This window comes from Salmo salar, chromosome ssa18 (assembly GCF_905237065.1).
Source record: "Salmo salar chromosome ssa18, Ssal_v3.1, whole genome shotgun sequence".
Taxonomy (NCBI): domain Eukaryota; kingdom Metazoa; phylum Chordata; class Actinopteri; order Salmoniformes; family Salmonidae; genus Salmo; species Salmo salar.
In genome coordinates, this window is record NC_059459.1 from 63109638 (window position 1) to 63128209 (window position 18572).

Below are 18572 nucleotides of genomic sequence, written 5' to 3' on the forward strand. Positions count from 1 at the left end.
AGGTAAAGATTGTGATGGATAGAGCCTGAAGCCATGGCACAGCTCGCTAGCTCAACTCACCCTAGGCCCCCTTTTCAAAACAGTCTGCATCTGCCACCAACCAGCGCATGAGATGCCTTTGTATTATGGAGGACCAGAGACAGCCACACACACACACACACACACACACACACACACTGTTCTACGGCACGCTGCTCCACAGTCGTGTCATCCCCCTGTCCCCCTGATGTATACACAACGGCTCATCAGGCAAGAAAATGTAAAGAGAGCCTCTCCCCAGACTCAGGGTAGCGCGTCGACTGTTATTGTAGAGCAGCCCCTTAATGATCAGCATCTGTTCTCCCGTCTCTCTACGCTAGCGTTAGCCCATGCTCCGTGCACCTGTTTAACAAGCCTTTGTGTAAAGCATCCCCTACGATAATGGAGGCTGTAGAAAATCCCAGCTGGATGCTTTAGCCTCTTACCCTGCCCCCAGTGTAGATTAATACTGCTGACTCGGGTCGAAGTTTGATTTAGAGGAAGTGCTCATTTGTGTGAAAAAATGTGCGCTGTGTATTGCTGGGTGATGTGTGAAAAAAAAATCCATGTCGCAATAATTTGACCCTTTTCGCGTAGATTTGGTTTGGGGGAGGTGCTAGAGTCATATCGTGATAAATGTAACTATTTTGCTTGATAACAACAAATGGTTTTTAATGTTTTAATGGACAGTGGCGTTACATTACCGGCAGGGCTCTAGACAGTTTTTTTTTCTTCCAGTGCCAAGTAAAAAACAGCTATTTCATCTAACATATCCAGGAAATGCATGATTGATTGATATTTTGAAGTACAACCTGTCCAAATAGGATCCAGAATTATCCGATTTTTTGGGGCGCTCTTCAGAGAATTTGCTGACATCTTCGTGCGTAGGCCTATTGTCCTAATAGGCTATATTATTCACCACCTGAGGAAGTGGGAGCTCAAAACACTTAGCTAGATTGCTAACTCTAAATATGATAGTGTTGCTAGATAGCCATGTAGGCTAATTGATTAATATAACTGTAAATGTAGGCTTGTGTCCAATAGCGCTAGGCCTAGGCAGCGCCAAAACCACACTAACTGCAACCTACTCCGGTTGTAAAGTGGTGACATTAACTCAATATTAAGAGGTGAGAAATACTGTCTTTTTCCCCACAATAGCATTTTGAGCAACGGTCATATAGACCTACAGAATGCTTGAGCTTCTCAATGCATTTCTCCCTCCTCCGTACTCACACTGGGGAGATAGTGAGAGTCAGCAACTGACAGTGAAGCAGGAACGGACAGATACTTTCGTAGCAGGAATCTATGTGCAGCAAAATCACCAAAAATGACAGACGGAAGCACGATGCTTCGGTAAGAGGAAGGAAATGTCTGTGTCTGTATTTTTCGGCTTTTTGTCCCAACTTTAATACTGTGTGCTTCCAGTAAAAAAATAGTGAGGAGTGCATTCTCTAGCTGTGACTCACTGATATTGTCCTTGAGGACTATTGTGTAAGCACAGGCCTTTGAGATTGCACACACACACACACACACACACACACACACACACACACACACACACACACACACACACACACACATTTTGAGTGATTGAATATCTGCTCTACAAAACTGACATCCTCAAGATCACTCCATGTAAATACAATTTGCTGTCATGTTCATCACAGCTGAAGGCTGTTGAAAAGAAAAACAGTCAATTCTTTTGCCCTTATTTTACCAGGTAAATTGACGGAGAACACATTCTCATTTACAGCAACAACCTGGAGAATAGTTACAGGGGAGAGGAAGGGGGATGAATGAGCCTATTGGAAGCTGGGGAATTCAGACAGGGAATTTAGCTGGGACACCGGGATTAACACCCCTAATCTTACGATAAGTGCCATGGGATCTTTAGTGACCAGAGAGTCAGGACACCCGTTTAACGTCCCATCCGAAAGACGGCACCCTACACAGGGCAATGTCCCCAATCACTGCCCTGGGACATTTTATTTTAGACCAGAGGAAAGAGTGCCTCCTACTGGCCTGCCAACACCACTTCCAGCAGCAGTAGGATGCAGGGTGGTATGCTGCTGGCCTGTGGCTTCAGACGAAGCTGTTTCTACTCTTGTGTTACTATTCTTTAAGTGTTACGTGTGATCAAAGTCGACTCTGGAAACGTCGAGTTCCGCCCAAATGGTTCTACGAATCCAGCAGGTACAGCAGTCAGTTTGAAGCTTGGAGACAGTCTTCTTTGACATTTCTGTTTTTAACAACGTTTTAAAGGAAAACTCCATCCAAAAAACTATATTATGGTATTTGTTTCATTTGTCCATTGTTGACGGTCCCAAAATGTTTTGTATGTCAGCAATCAAGTTTGATGTAGTTTGCATCATATGATGCTGCGTTTTTCATCATATGATGCAAAATGTATCATACCAGCTGTATTTCTGTATTTTGCAAGTTCTGTATCTATATTTATGGGTAACAATTAAAGTACCTTACTGTGATTGTTTTCAATTAAAATGGTAAAAAATAAACAACAATAGCTTCTTAGAGAAGAGCAGTTTCTCAAGCAAGAATTTGAGGGGCCTAATTCGATGAGCTGTCACCTTTATTTAACCAGCTAGACCAGTTGAGAACAAGTTATTGTTCAGAGAGGTTTGAAACTCTCTTTCTTATTGGTCTATTATCTTTTACCGCCTGGTGATGTCACCAGGCAGGCCAAAACTCCATCCCACCAAAACAGGCTTACATTTTAGGCGGTCTTTTCAAACAGTTCAACACTAAAAGCTCAACACTATCATCATTTTCACAATTTCGCAGAATTATTCCAACCTCATAGTGTGGAAATATACGCTGAGTATACCAAACATTAGGAATACCTTCCTAATATTGAGTTGCACTCTCCACCCTTTTTTGCCCTCAGAACAGCTTTACAAGGTGTCGAAAGCGTTCCACAGGGAAGCTGGCCCATGTGGACTCCAATGATTCCCACAGAGGTGTCAAATTGACTGGATGTCTTTTGGGTGTTGGACCATTCTTGATGCACACGAGAAACTGTTGAGCGTGAAAAACCCAGCAGCGTTGCAGTTCTTGACACAAACCGATGCGCCTGGCACCTACTACCATACCCCGTTCAAAGGCACTTAAATCTTTTGTCTCAAGGCAAAAAATCCTTCTTTAACCTGTCTCATCCCCTTGATCTCCACTGATTTGAAGTGGATTTAACAAGTGACATCAATAAGGGATCATAGCTTTCACCTGGTCAGTCTGTCGTTGAAAGAGCAGGTGTTCTTAATTTTTTGTATACTCAGTGTATATACTGTACACAAAACAGGAAAATCTAGTTTTTGACTGCACTGGGCCTTTAATAGATGACCCATAGTGCCTTTCACAGCCACCTGTGGCCATTTCCGTAACTCAATTTGTTAACTTGCCAGAACACACTGGTGACACATTTTCATGCCATTTCCACCTTACCACCTGTGGTCCTATCTGTGACAGCTAGGTCATTGTGTGGAGAGGTCAATGGTGGCCCTACCAAAAGGCAGTTTCATCTTGTTTTTAGTTTATTAGTGAATATACATTTGAGTGTCATTTTAGTTATCCATAACAAAAAAATACCGATATTCTTAGATGTTAATCAGATTGTCAACACTGAGACAGTCATTTTGGCCAGTTATTTATTTGATTGATTCAATACACAATGTAGTGTAGTTATAATGTTACAACACAAATACACTCAATAATTACACTACTGGTCAAAAGTTTTAGAATACCTCATTCAAAACTATGAAATGACACACATGGAATCATGTAAACTAAGCAAAAAAAAAGAAACGTCCTCTCACTGTCAACTGCATTTATTTTCAGCAAAATTAACATCTGTAAATATTCGTATGAACTTAACAGGATTCAACAACTGAGACATGAACTGAGCAAGTTCCACAGACGTGACTAACAGAAATTTAATAATGTGTACCTGAACAAAGGGGGGGTCAAAATCAAAAGCAACAGTCAGTATCTGGTGTGGCCACCAGCTGCATTAAGTACTGCAGTGCATCTTCTCCTCGTGGACTGCACCAGATTTGCCAGTTCTTGCTGTAAGATGTTAACCCACTCTTCCACCAAGGCACCTGCAAGTTCCCAGACATTTATGGGGGGAATGGCCCTAGCTCTCACCCTCCGATCCAACAGGTCCCAGACGTGTTCAATGGGATTGAGATCTGGGATCTTCGCTGGCCATGGCAGAACACTGACATTCCTGTCTTGCAGGAAATCACGCACAGAACGAGCAGTATGGCTGGTGGCATTGTCATGCTGGAGGGTCATGTCAGGATGAGCCTGCAGGAAGGGTACCACATGAGGGAGGAAGATGTCTTCCCTGTAACGCACAGCGTTGAGATTGCCTGCAATGACAACAAGCTCAGTCCGATGATGCTGTGACACACCGCCCCAGACCATTACAGAACCTCCACCTCCAAAACCGAGACTCATCAGTGAAGAGCACTTTTTGCCAGTCCTGTCTGGTCCAGCAACGGTGGGTTTGTGCCCGTAGGTGACGTTGTTGCCGGTGATGTCTGGTGAGGACCTGTCTTACAACAGGCCTACAAGCCCTCAGTCCAGCCTTTTTCAGCCTATTGTGGACAGTCTGAGCACTGATGAAGGGATTGTGCGTTCCTAGTGTAACTCAGGCAGTTGTTGTTGCCATCCTGAACCTGTCCCGCAGGTGTGGTGTTCGGATGTACCGATCCTGTGCAGGTGTTGTTACACGTGGTCTGCCACTGCGAGGACGATCAGCTGTCCGTCCTGTCTCCCTGTAGCGCAGTCTTAGGCGTCTCACAGTATGGTCCCTATAATTTATTGCCCTGGCCACATCTGCACTTAAACAAATACAAATATATTTTATATTTGAGAATCTTCAAATACCCACCCTTTCCCTTGATGACAGCTTTGCACACTTGGCATTCTCTCAACCAGCTTCACCTGGAATGCTTTTCCAACAGTCTTGAAGGAGTTCCCACATATGCTGAGCACTTTTGGCTGCTTTTTCTGAGGCTGGTAACTCTAATGAACTTATCCTCTACAGCAGAGGTAACGCTGAGTCAACCATTCCTTTGGCGGTCCTCATGAGAGCCAGTTTCATCATAACGCTTGATGGTTTTTGCGACTGCACTTGAAGAAATGTTCTAAGTTCTTGGAATTTTCCGTATTGACTGACCTTCATGTCTTAAAGTAATGATGGACTGTTGTTTCTCTTTACATATTTGAGCTGTTCTTGCCATAATATGGACTTGGTATTTTACCAAATAGGGCAATCTTCTGTACACCACCCCTACCTTGTCAGAACACAACATATTGGCTCAAATGCATTAAAAAGGAAAGAAATGAACTTTTAAGAAGGCACACCTGTTCATTGAAATGTATTCCAGGTGACTACCTCATGAAGCTGGTTGAGAGTATGCCAAGAGTGTGCAAAGCTGTCATAAAGGCAAAGGGTGGCTATTTGAAGAATCTCAAATATAAAATATATTTAGATTTGTATGACACTTTTTTTGTTACTATATGATCCCATATGTGTTATTTCATAGTTTTGATGTCTTCACTATTATTCTAAATATAAAAAATAAAGAATAACCCTTGAATGAGTAGGTGTTCTAAAACTGTTGACCGGTAGAGTATATTAAATTATGTTAATCTCATCTGGGGTTTTTGGTTGTGAGCGACAGTTGCGCCTATTCCTTCCTAATGTTCATCCTGTTTTTTGTTTGCGCCTCGTCTCATGTTGGTGGAGCATCTTCTACTCCTATCCAGTAATCTCATGTAATGCATTTCCTTATTTGTACCCTTTCCCAGAATACAGACCCAGTCCATGACATGCTGTTGGACGTCATCACGTGGGTTGGCATCCTGCTCTCTCTGGTCTGCCTGCTCATCAGCTTGTTCACCTTTTGCTTCTTCCGGGGCCTCCAGAGCGACCGCAACACCATCCACAAGAACCTCTGCATCAGCCTCTTCATAGCGGAGTCCCTCTTCCTGGTGGGGATCAACCGAGCTGACCAACCGGTAAGAACATTCCCAAGCCGGACGATTTGATGCGCAAAAAACACAGCCCACTCAATGGTTTTCAATGAGAGCAGTGTGTTAGTGGAGGGCCTAGGGTAGTGTCTCTTTGTCTCTCTGAAAAGTTGGAGGTTTCTACTTTTGAGCGAGTCTGGGGGACTTCATCTCACTAGTCTAAAGTTGCTCCAAATCCTTGTCTGGTCTTCTTTTTCTGCACTAATCAGAAAATACATTGAAAGCAACGACTCAGTAGTCTGTTCGGGATTTAAGTCTGATGTTTTATCTATCACCTGTCTCCCAAATCAGTTCTCTGATAAAGGAAAGGAGGAGAGGGAGCCAAATTGAACTATTGAATGTGCCCATGTGTTTTCATTTCAACCTGTCACTTATTTGATCCATTAGTGTTACTGATTGGCTTGAGAGGCTACGCACCTGGTTCATCCGGTCTAAATCAGACACGGCTCTGTTCTCTGTATATACGGTCACCAGGTTATCATACCATCATTAACACCAAGTCCCACCTGCAGTAACTAAGGATTTGATAGAGTGGGTCCACAGGTAACAGCTAGATACAGTAGATAAAGGTCCAATGCAGCTGTTTTAATCTCATCATCAAATCCTTTCTGGGTAACATTTACGTCAAAAACAGACAAAAAATACACTATATTTAGAAAAGTATGTGGACACCCCTTCAAATTAGTGGGTTCGGATATTTCATCCACACCCGTTGTTGACAGGTGTATACAATCGAGCACACAGCTATATGATCTCCATAGACAAACATTGGCAGTTGAATCGCCTTACTGAAGAGCTACTTTCAATGTAGCACCGTCATATGATGCCACCTTTTCAACAAGTCAGTCTGTCAAATTTATGCCCTGCAAGAGCTGCCCTGGTCAACTGTAATTGCCGTTATTGTGAAGTGGAAACGTCTAGGAGCAACAACGGCACAGCCGCGAAGTGGTAGGCCCACAAGCTCACAGAACGGGACCACTGAGTGCTGAAGCACGTAGTACCTAAAAATTGTCTGTCCTCGGGTGCAACACTCACTACCGAGTTCCAAACTGCCTCTGGAAGCAACGTCAGCACAAAAACTGTTTGTCGGGAACTTCATGAAATGGGTTTCCATGGCCGAGCAGCCACACGCAAGCCTAAGATCACTATGCGCAATGCCAAGCGTCGGCTGGAGAGGTGTAAAGTTCACCGCCATTGGACTCTGGAGCAGTGGAAACGTTTTCTCTGGAGTGATGAATGATGCTTCACCATCTGGCAGTCCGACGGCAGATGCCAGGAGAACGCTACCTGCCCCAATGCATAGTGGCAACTGTAAAGTTTGGTGGAGGAGGAATAATGGTCTGGGGCTGTTTTTCATGGTTCGGGCTAGGCCCCTTAGTTCCAGTGACGGGAAACCTTAATGCTACAGCATACAATGACATTTTAGACAATTCTGTGCTTCCAACTTTGTGGCAACAGTTTGGGGAAGGCCCTTTCCTGTTAAAGCATGACAATGCCCCTGTGCACAAAGCAAAGTCCAAATAGAAATTAAATGGTTTGTCGAGATTGGTTTTGAAGAACTTGACTGGCCTGCGCAAAGCCCTGACCTCAACCCCATCGAACACCTTTGGGTTGAATTGGAACGCCGACTGCGAGTCAGGCCTAATCGCCCAACATCAGTGCCCGACCTCACTAATGCTGTTGTGGCAGAATGGAAGCAAGCCCCTGCAGCTATGTCCCAACATCTAGTGGAAAGCCTTCCCAGAAGGATGGAGGCTGTTATAGCAGCAAAGGGGGACCAACTCCATATTAATGCACTTAATTTTGGAATGAGATGTTCGACAAGCATGTGTCCGCATACTTTTGGTCATGTAGTGTAGCTTATTAGCAAAGAGCAATTTCTCAAGCAAGAATGTTGCTAGAACTGTCTTCGAGGGGGAAACTGAAAACTCACTGTTATTGGCAGAGAGGTTTGGAATGTTTTCTTATTGGTCTATTAACTCATTTTCCGCATAGTGATGTCACCCGGCAGGCCAAAACTGTTTTCAAACCGCTCTTACACTGAAAGGGCATTATCATAATTGTCACACTTATTCCAACCTCATAGTGTGGTAATATATACAACACTGGAAAATCATATTTTTGCCTGCACTAAACCTTTAACCAGGTATAATTTTTAATTCCTTATAGTGAAACTTTTGCTTCAAAGTTATTCAGTTCACACAAAAATCCTGGTCAAACACTAAAAAGGCTAGTACTCAACAAACATGGGGTGAGCCAAGAATTTAGTAAATGAGAAAATCCATCAGATTTTAACCTTAACCCTATTGAATCGTTATGCTCACGTCTTCCTATTGCAGTATAATCTTATCAGTTAAATTGTTTTTTATTTCGCTGTCCTGACTTTACGCAGTACTTTAAGCCTGGATCTTGTTAAAAAAAGATGTCTGGTACTTAAGCATTCAGTGTGAGCTTCACTACAGCTCTCATCACTTGACGAACAGTTACACTCGAGAAGGCAATTCAGCAGTCCGCTGGAACATCAAGGTTTTAGTGTACACTTACTAGGGCATCTGGATATTGGAAGGGTGAAAAGCTGAAGTATAAGGCATGTTGTACAATGGATATAAATTCTGTCTGCAACGTTCACTTATTCCAATTAAGATGGCAAACGGTTGAGTGTGTTTCCTCTAGAACAAATATAATTGCTGTTCTTAGTCTGTTCTAATTTAGACACCTCAAGTGAACATAGCCTAGCCTATATATTTGTAATTGTTCTGTTTTGAAGCTGTATGTAGCCATGGTTATGAGTAGCACAGTACATGTTCCTCAACTTGTTTTGGGAATTTATACAACAGGTGGGTCTAATCCTGAATGCTGATTTGGTTAAAACCCCATTCCAGCCGGTGTCTATTCCACAATTTACCACCGGCTGTGACATTGAAATGTTTGACGTGCAATCCACTGTCATCAGCCCAACCAGACAATTTATAAACTTGATATCCAAGCATGTCTAAGCATGTCTAGACATGTCTAAGCATCTAGACATTATCTCCCATTTCTTTTAGACTAGCAATTGGTTTTCAATAGCGTAGATTTGTATAGACCTTGCTGCCTGTCTCTCTGGCATTTGCAACATTGTTTCAATATTGAAATTCGATCTCCAGCTGTAACATAGCAATGAACGTGTTGGGGTCGAGTCGGGATGAGACAGACAGGCACTCAGCTTTTCTCAGCCTGTCAATCATAAATCAGCATCCTTTTTATGGATCTATACAAAGAAATGTCAACAGAACAGTTAAAATGAAACAAAATGAAGCTAGTTTGCGGTCTTCCCAGCTTCAGTTTGACATGATTGTGTTATCTGTGTTGTTGGTTAGCCCCTCTGATCAACAGCATCCTGATGCGAGAGCACATTTTCTTTGTCAGCTGAAATCGTGCATCATTAGCTCATTGTTATCAATGTATCCAAATAAATGTCATTAGAAAACAGCTTAAACAAACACACAAAGCAGCTACTTTTCTGTTATTCTGGCTGCACTGTTTGGCGTGACTGTGTTAGCTGTAGTTTGCTAACTCGCGAGCAAAGGATAAGAACGTTGCCAGCTCATATGGCAATGGAACATTTCAAACGAACGACTGGGTCGCGTCAATAGATACAGAACAAAAATACTGAAGGACTTGGTTCACGTCTCTGGCAACCAAACCGATAGACAAACGACCAGCCGGCTTGGGTGGCAACCATAGATTTGTGTCGGGACTATATATTGTGGAAGGATAAAATAATATGAATAAATTAGCCAAAAAACATTTTTTGGGTCAAAATATGTAAATCATTATTTGAATAGGTTGGTAACCTGTTGTATAAAAATGATAATGCCCTCAAAACCAGTGTTTGGAGGATATACAGTGCCTCCGGAAAGTATTCAGACCTCGACTTTTTTCACATTTTGTTACGTTACAGCCTTATTCTAAAATGGAGTGAATAATGGAGTAAAAAATTCCTCCGCAATCTACACACAATACCTCATAATGACAAATTCACACATACCTTATTTGCATAAGAATTCAGACCCTTTGCTATGAGACTCAAAATTGAGCACAGATGCATCCTGTTTCCATTGATCATCCTTGAGATGTTTCTATAACCTGTGGAAATGCAATTGTTTGGACATGATATATACAGTACCAGTCAAAAGTTTTAGAACACCTACTCATTCAAGGGTTTTTCTTTATTTTTTTACTGTTTTCTACATTGTAGAATAATAATGAAGACCTCAAAACTATGAAATAACACACATGGAGTCATGTAATAACCAAAAAAGTGTTATACAAATCAAAATATATTTTATATTTGAGATTCTTCAAAGTAGCCACCTTTTGCTTTGATGACAGCTTTGCACATTCTTGGCATTCTCTCATCCAGTTTCATGTGGTAGTCACCTGGAATGCATTTCAATTAACAGGTGTGCCTTTTTTAATTTGTGGAATTTATTTCCTTCTTACTGCGTTTGAGCCAATCAGTTGTGTTGTGACAAGGTCAGGGTGGTATACAGAATATAGCCGTATTTAGTAAAAGACCAAGTCCATATTACGGCAACAACATCTCAAATAAGCAAAGCGAAACAACAGTCCATCAATAATTTAAGACATGAAGGTCAGTCAATCCGGAAAATTTCAAGAACTTTGAAAGTTTCTTCAAGTGCAGTCGCAAAAACCATCAAGTGCTATGATGAAACTGGATCTCATGAGGACCGCCACAGGAAAGAAAGACCCAGAGTTACCGCTGCTGCAGAGGATAAGTTCATTAGAGTTAACTGCACCTCAGAAATTGCAGCCCAAATAAATGCTTCACAGAATTCAAGTAACAGACACATCTCAACATCAACTGTCCAGAGGAGACTGCATGAATCAGGCTTTTATGGTCGAATTGCTGCAAAGAAACCATTACTAAAGGACACCAATAAGATGAATAGACTCGCTTGGGCCAAGAAACAGGAGCAATGGACATTAGACGGTTGGAAATCTGTCCTTTGGTCTGAGTCTTCGTGAGATGCAGAGTAGGTGAACGGATGATCTCCACATGTGTGGTTCCCACCGTGAAGCATAGAGGAGGAGGTGTGATGGTGCTTTGATGGTGACACTGTCAATATTTTTTTTTGAATTCAAGGCACACTTAACCAGCATGGCTACCACAGCATTTAGCAGTGATACGCCATCCCATCTGGTTTGCGCTTAGTGGGACTATTCAATAGGACAATGACCCCCACACACCTCCAGGTTGTGTAAGGGCTATTTGACCAAGAAGGAGCGTGATGGAGTGCTGCATCAGATGACCTGGCCTCCACTATCACCAGACCTCAACCCGATTGAGCTGGTTTGGGATGAGTCGGACCGCAGAGTGGCGGAAAGCAGTGAACAAGTGCTCAGCATATGTGGGAACTCCTTCAATACTGTTGAAAAAACATTCCAGGTGAAGCTGATTGAGAGAATGCCAAGAGTGTGCAAAGCTGTCATCAAGGCAAAGGGTGGCTACTTTGAAGAATCTACACTTTTTTTTAGTGTTATTTCATAGTTTTGATGTCTTCACTATTATTCTACAATGTAGAAAGTAGTCAAAATAAAGTAAAACCCTTTAATGAGTAGGTGTCCAAACTTTTGACTGGTACTGTATATATATATATATATATACAATGATAATTAACACCATGGGATATCTATAGCCAACACTGACTCTGCCCTCATCTAGACCTTTCTAAGCATCTCTCCCAAATACTCCTTCAGCCAGTTCCTCCCCAGTCCCCCTGGCTCTCCCAGTTACACCCTGTTACTTCACCTGACACAGCTCAAGCTCCTATGTTTCTATCAAATGACCACACACACGCTCCCCCTCACCCACTCCCTTTTCCCCCCTTTCCGCCACTGCACTAAACCTCCCGTCACGATGCAGAGCAGTAGACTGATCTCTAAACGCTGCAGATAATCTGGATTAGGCAATCACTGTTTTTAATGACTGTCGCTGACTGTCGCTGGCTGTCGTAGGTATCTGGTAGAGTTCTGCACTAAGGGCAAAGTCATTATCAACAGGGTGCGGTTGGGAGGGTGGTGAGAGGAGTTAGAGGAGCAGTGAAAGGGTGTGTGTGTGTGTGTGTATGTGTGAGGTACGCAATGTAAAGTCTATTCCACAATTAGTGCAATTGACAGGCACAGAAAGACACACACTTGCTCTCATAAATGTGGACCCTACTGAACGATGAACGTCTGCAGACTGTGCTTTTGCCCTCTACTCTTCCCTTTCATAAGATGTGATGGTCTTGATTCACTGGGCAATTTAAAGATCGCTCTCCTCATTGCGGTGATGGCCACTGAACCTGAGAGTAATTTAATTGAAACCAATTTCAATGACCGTAGAACAAAGTACCTCGCGTATGACCAATTGCTCCAATAATCTGATCAATTACAGTCGTTGCAAGTACACTGGTGTGTGTGTGTGTGTGTGTGTGTGCACGAGTGTCGGCGCTCCTGTCCATTCCAGTCTTCTGACACCCACCTGAGGTACCTATATCATTTCAGAGATAGCTCCAGTTGACTCACAGAATATTGGCTTCTCATCCTTCAGCCCCCATGCTCAACGTCTTTGCTAGTGAACCATGACAACTGTACAACCGCTTTTCCCGTTTGCTGTTCTCCACTTTCCCAATGGTGCAAATCTTGGAAAGGGTACCAGCAATAACGATGGGGTAGGGGGCATGTAGGGGTCAATTGAAAGGTTAAAAGGTAAATTGACAGGTCAATACTACTCACTCAGTATCAGCAATCAGTCGACAAGAGACGGCAACTACACCCAGGAACATATCCAATTGATGATATCATGCCCTTTTTCATTTGAAGCATGGAGCGACTCTCGCTCATTTGAAAAGTCATTAGTTCCTTGTTTATTTATGTATACTACCTTGTCAAATGCATGAGACTGACATTTCGGCCCTAAAGGTATTTTTAATAATAGAAAAAAAAATTACATGAAATGTTTTAATAATATGAATAAAATCATGAGATAGTAACACCTGGAATTTTTAGCTGCACATCGACACGTTTTCTGTCCGTCTTTAAGCCAAATGCTTTGACCTTTGACCTGTACTGTCTCCTCTCCCCTCCTCAGATTGCCTGTGCTGTGTTCGCTGCCCTGCTCCACTTCTTCTTCCTGGCTGCCTTCACCTGGATGTTCCTGGAGGGTGTGCAGCTCTACATTATGCTGGTGGAGGTGTTTGAGAGTGAGCACTCGCGCAAACGCTACTTCTACCTGGTGGGCTACGGCGTGCCCGCGCTCGTTGTGGCTGTGTCGGCCGCCGTCGACTACCGGAGCTACGGCACGGATCGAGTGTGAGTATTTACCAGAACTGGAACCACTGCGTTAGAACCCCATCGTTAGAACCTCGCTGTTGGAACCCTGACGTTAGAACCATGCCATGCCCACCATTAACCCATTAACTACGAAGGTCTAGATTCTAAAGCAGTGTTGCTTAAACCTCTCCGCAAGCACCATGTGTTCCTCTATTTGATATTTTCCAGTATTGGCACACCTGATTCAAAACTAATCAGCAAGCCCTTGATTAGTCAAATCTGGTGTGCTAGGGTTCGATGTGTGAAATGACAGGGGGTCCTCGGGACCTGTTTGGGAAACACTTCTAGACAAGATCTTACTTGGAGGCAAGGCTGCTGTTTGCATAGCCCATATGGTCCTGTGTGGCTCAATTGGTAGAGCATGGTACTTGCAATGCAAAGGATTGTGGGTTTGATTCCTGCAGGCACCACCCAAATGAAAAATGTACGTTTCTTTGGATAAAAGTGTCTACTAAATGGCATATATTATACTATAATAACATAACTTTTTGTATTGAATTTTTTTTTAAACAAAATAACGGCTTGTTCAAAGAAGTCATCTGTACGACCAGCACCATCTTATGATCCACAATGCCAGGCTGTTGGCCATATCTGAACTATTCAATATGGTTGTGATAGGTTCAGTAAGGTTGTTCTGGGCGTTTGTTTGTCTAACGGCTGTCGAGATGTAGTTCCATCCTGCTGTGCCATTCAGGTTTTTTTTTTTTTTTAGAGAGAAATTGTTCTTCAGTTTAAGACCAGGGCCTGTATTCATAATGTGTCTCAGAGTAGGAGTGCTGATCTAGGATACATCACTTGCTGTTTGGGGTTTTAGGCTGAGTTTCTGTATAAACACTTTGTGACATCAGCTGATGTAGAAAGGGCTACTCTGAGACGCTTTATGAATATGGGCCCAGGTGAGGGGGTTTCCTGAACGTGTGACCTGAAATAGAAACATCTTGTAGACTATAACAAGGGCACCGAGTTGTTCCTCGTCACATCAACTAGACAAGAAAAACTCCTGTCCTAACATTACATTTTATTTGCACATTTATTTAGTCAGTTTAATTCTCACATATTCACACAGCCATACTCATTCGGCTGACTCATTTTTCTGAGTAAAAACAATTTGTGGTAGTCGTTAGCCTCCAACGATATATATTTGGCATTGCTGCAATAACTAATGCTCCTCATCACCCCTTAATAATGGACCTGAGCGGTTATTCTCAATCAGAACTTCTGCTGACTTGACAAAATGTTTAACAGTGGAAAATGCAAGCTCAAACGCTAGCCATAGCCGTGTGAATGTCAAGCCATTGTGGTTAGCGTCTTTAGCATTCACATACCGAGACAGTAGTCTTCATAGGGTCTTATGTTTCCCCGCAGAAGATGCTCAAGAAATCATTTGATTTGCTCTCGCGCTTCCCTCTGAAACATGAACCAGCCTTCCTAACAATAACACAGAGACATCGTTCCTCTTTCACTAAATCTGTAGCCAAACGGAAAATAATATAAACCAGCATCAGCAACTTTGCTCATGAGATGTTTTATCATACATGTCATACTGTACATGTTCATGTGCGCTTGTACACACCACATACACACACACACCACGTACACACACACCACTTACACACCACACACCACACGCACATATACCATAAGGAGATGAACTCACTTCATATTCACAAATGACAACATTGCAACCAAAAAAGGCACGTAGCTCACATTTCACCATAAGTCCTTTACTTGGTCATTTATCTGACATTAATAATGACAGTTTGTTAAAACTTTAATGGCCACTCTATCCATTTTGCAGTAGACAAACTGCATTTAGACAACTTGGCGTACCTGGAGCCCATCATGAGAGAGAAGTCCTCACGCGTGACTTAAAGTCTCTTTAAGTTGTCTCGTCTCGGTAGCGCTTTTCTCTCCCCTCTCTACAAAGTGTCTCTTTGAGCTTAACAAATGTGTCAAGTTGCTGTGAATCAGTGTCACCGACGTGAGTACTCAACACTAGACGTTGGGAGAGGACCCAGGTTTCTATTCCCTTAGATTCTTTACCAAGAAGATTCTGAGGAGATGGCCACCAATACAGCTTCAGCCTGACACAAGCGAAAATAGATAGACTCAAAAGGCAACACAGAATCCTGACATGACTGGAGAGGACAGGAGGCAGGGAGGCTTGCTGGTTCACGCACTAAGGCAGAAATGACAGCCATTGGCTTTTAAATAAATCTGCTTTTCTGTGATCTGACGGGGTAAAAAAAAATAAAAGAACAATTGCGCTTTCAGCAGAATTTACAATGACTACTTAGGAAACCTTTGATGGTCGTGTGTTTTTACATCATCTCTTGACCAGGGGGAGAAGTATCAAGTCCCAGTAATACCAAATGAACACTCACTGGCACCCAAATTGCACCCTATTCCCTATATAGTGCACTACTTTTGACCAGGGCCCATAGGGCTCATACGGTGCCATTTGGATAGCATGCATTGTTTTCTGTCTGTATATTCTGGTTATATATATTTTGACTTTTATCAAGGCATCGGGTTGTGATCGAGCATGTTAGTGCGTGAAGTATTAGCAAAAACCCGGCCAAGGCTTTTGAGCTTTTCACTTCAAGTCTAATTACGCTACCGACACTTTATATAGTTGAAAAATTCCATTAGGGCCATGCCGTGTGAAAATGTCCATGAAATGAATGTAAGAAAAATGAATCTCTTTTCAGGATTTCTTGAACACTCACTATTGTAGTCTGGAATATGAGGTGACAAGTTCTAATTAAATCTTGAGTTGCATTGTCGGGTTTCCTCCCTGTGTTCGAGTATGGCCTTCGCTGTCCGAAGCTAAGTGCGCACTCCTCTTCACACTTCAATCTGCCTTAAAATGCTATTGAATTACGGCTAATTCGCTGCCACTTCCATTTTGCCTCTTTGTCATCCAAATGACAACAGAGTAGGAAACTGTAATTTCCGATGGCCAAAAATGGAGGTCTATCGAGCGGCGGCGGAGATTAAACTATTAATAATTTAGCCGGAAGGTCATGAATCAACTTCATTTTTGTCGATCGCCTTCCCAGTATCACCTTCATCCCACATCTGCTCCCATGCGCTCTCATATCTGGGCCCGTTTGCTTTCAATCAACCAACTAGAGTATAGTAACTTCCATGGAGAAGTCAAGCAAGCGCACGGTGTTGCATTGTTAATATGGTAATGTGACAGTGAGAGTGGTTCATTTGTTAACATGATGAGGCTGGACAGTTCATCTAAGTCTCTATGGCGCTTTTCACACTGCCGAGCTGAGGCGAGTTGTACTGAGCTGGCCTGGTAAGACATCCACTTTAGTTGCTGGAACTGTGCTCGAAAGGAAAATGTGATAAGAAAATGTATCTGAGTTAGCAAAGTATGGTTTGGGTCGGCACAATAGTGTGAAAATGGTATTAGTGTCTGTATGGTTGAAGTCCATTAAATTTAAAGTCAGTCAAATCAGGAGGTGAGTTGGGAATGGAATTAAATTAAGGGGATGGAATTCCATTAAGAAGTTCCGAATTTCCTATTATTTTCTGTGCAAACGTTGCGAAGCATCAATTGTATTTCTGTGATACTACTCTATTCCTTATATGGAATAAACCTCTAACCTAATGAACATAACAGCTGCACACAGGATCATATTAGGGAAGTAGGGTGAAGTTGACGCTGATTCTGATGTAGTTGAGCTTTTCTCCACTAACGGTTAAGGTTCGGATTGGGTACCTTAGCAGACAGTCTTATCCAGAGTGACTTACAGGAGTAATTAGGGTTGAGTGCCTTGCTCAAGGGCACATCAGCAGATTTTTCACCTGGTTGGCTCTGGGGTTCAAACCAGTGACCTTTCGGTTACTGGCCCGACACTTTTAACCGTTAGGCTACTTAGGGGAAACTTCAGCCCAGAGCCACATTAGAGTTTTGTCCTTTGATAACACTGTTGTGACCATCACAGCCAATAAGAAGTTATGACACTGAAACCACCCAAATCCTCCCTCCAAACCCTCATGTAACCCTCATGTAACGTTCATAACTCTCCTACCCCCTTGCGGGCACTGTGTTTGAAGTGCTCATTTCTCTTTGTCACTCCAGCCTCCATGTTGATGTATGTCCTGTGCATTTCTCTCTCTCATCTCGCTCTTTTCTCTCCTCTCTCTTCTCTCGTCCTTTCTCTCTCTCTTCTGTCTTGTTTCCTCCCCTCCAGGTGCTGGCTTCGACTGGACACCTACTTCATTTGGAGCTTCATAGGACCGGCAACCTTGATAATTATGGTAAGCGTCCCTACTTTCCCACTACCATACTATCTCATTAACCCTACTTAGCACCTCAGGGCACCACTTAAATGGTCCAGAGAGAGCTTAACATCCACTTTCCACCGTAATATAAGCCACTGCTGGTCAGGTGTCATGGCGGGAAATGGATGAGGATGTGAATTGTGAATTATTCCGGTTAGCCGCTTTTTCCGCACAATTGACAGAGATGTCTTTGGTGAGGAAGAGAGGAGAGACGAACACTGCTCAGTATTCAGTCTCAGAGTGATTCCGCTCCACGACAATGATTGATTTTCGCCCAGAACTTCCGCCTAGAATCATAGCTATCTATGGCTGCTACTTTGTACCTTGAGGCACAGAGATAGGGCACAGACTCAGTAACATGCACACAAGCAGACACTCTGAAACCGCATAAGCATATACTGAGGAAAAATAGGAGGTGTGTGGGGGGGTGATTCAAACGGTGGCTCAATTAGCTGAATGTCACTTCCCTAGCACGGTGTAGTACGAGTTAGCTTTCAAATTGGTGTCTTTTTGAGGGGCAATACCATCTTGAGATAGCTTTACCGCTGGTCCGCAATGACATTTTAGCTTTTAGCTGATTCATGTTTGAGGCATAATAAATGATAACAGCAACAATCCTGATGCTCCATACTACTACTTCGTTTCTCTATTGTGCTATACTTGTGGTATTTCTACCTAACCTATATGTTTAGTTTTGTTTGACATTATTTGACTCCTGACGAGAGCAGTTTGGAGAACTGCAAACAGTCTTAAATATATCAGTCCCAAATGTAGTTTGCTTCCTATGGTTAACTGCATGTTTAGTACAGTCATTT

General features: G+C 42.8%; 1 protein-coding gene across 14 annotated transcripts in view; it reads left to right on the plus strand.

Moving 5' to 3' along the window:
• Positions 1-18572, plus strand: part of LOC106577626 (adhesion G protein-coupled receptor L3) — a 329820-nt gene that overhangs the window by 288894 nt on the left and 22354 nt on the right. For all 14 annotated transcript variants that reach the window (XM_014155901.2, XM_045701384.1, XM_014155886.2 and 11 more), the window contains 3 exons: positions 5854-6063; positions 13214-13434; positions 17667-17733. In XM_014155901.2, coding sequence (XP_014011376.2) covers positions 5854-6063; positions 13214-13434; positions 17667-17733 — 498 coding nt within the window. The remainder of the gene's footprint in view (positions 1-5853; positions 6064-13213; positions 13435-17666; positions 17734-18572) is intronic.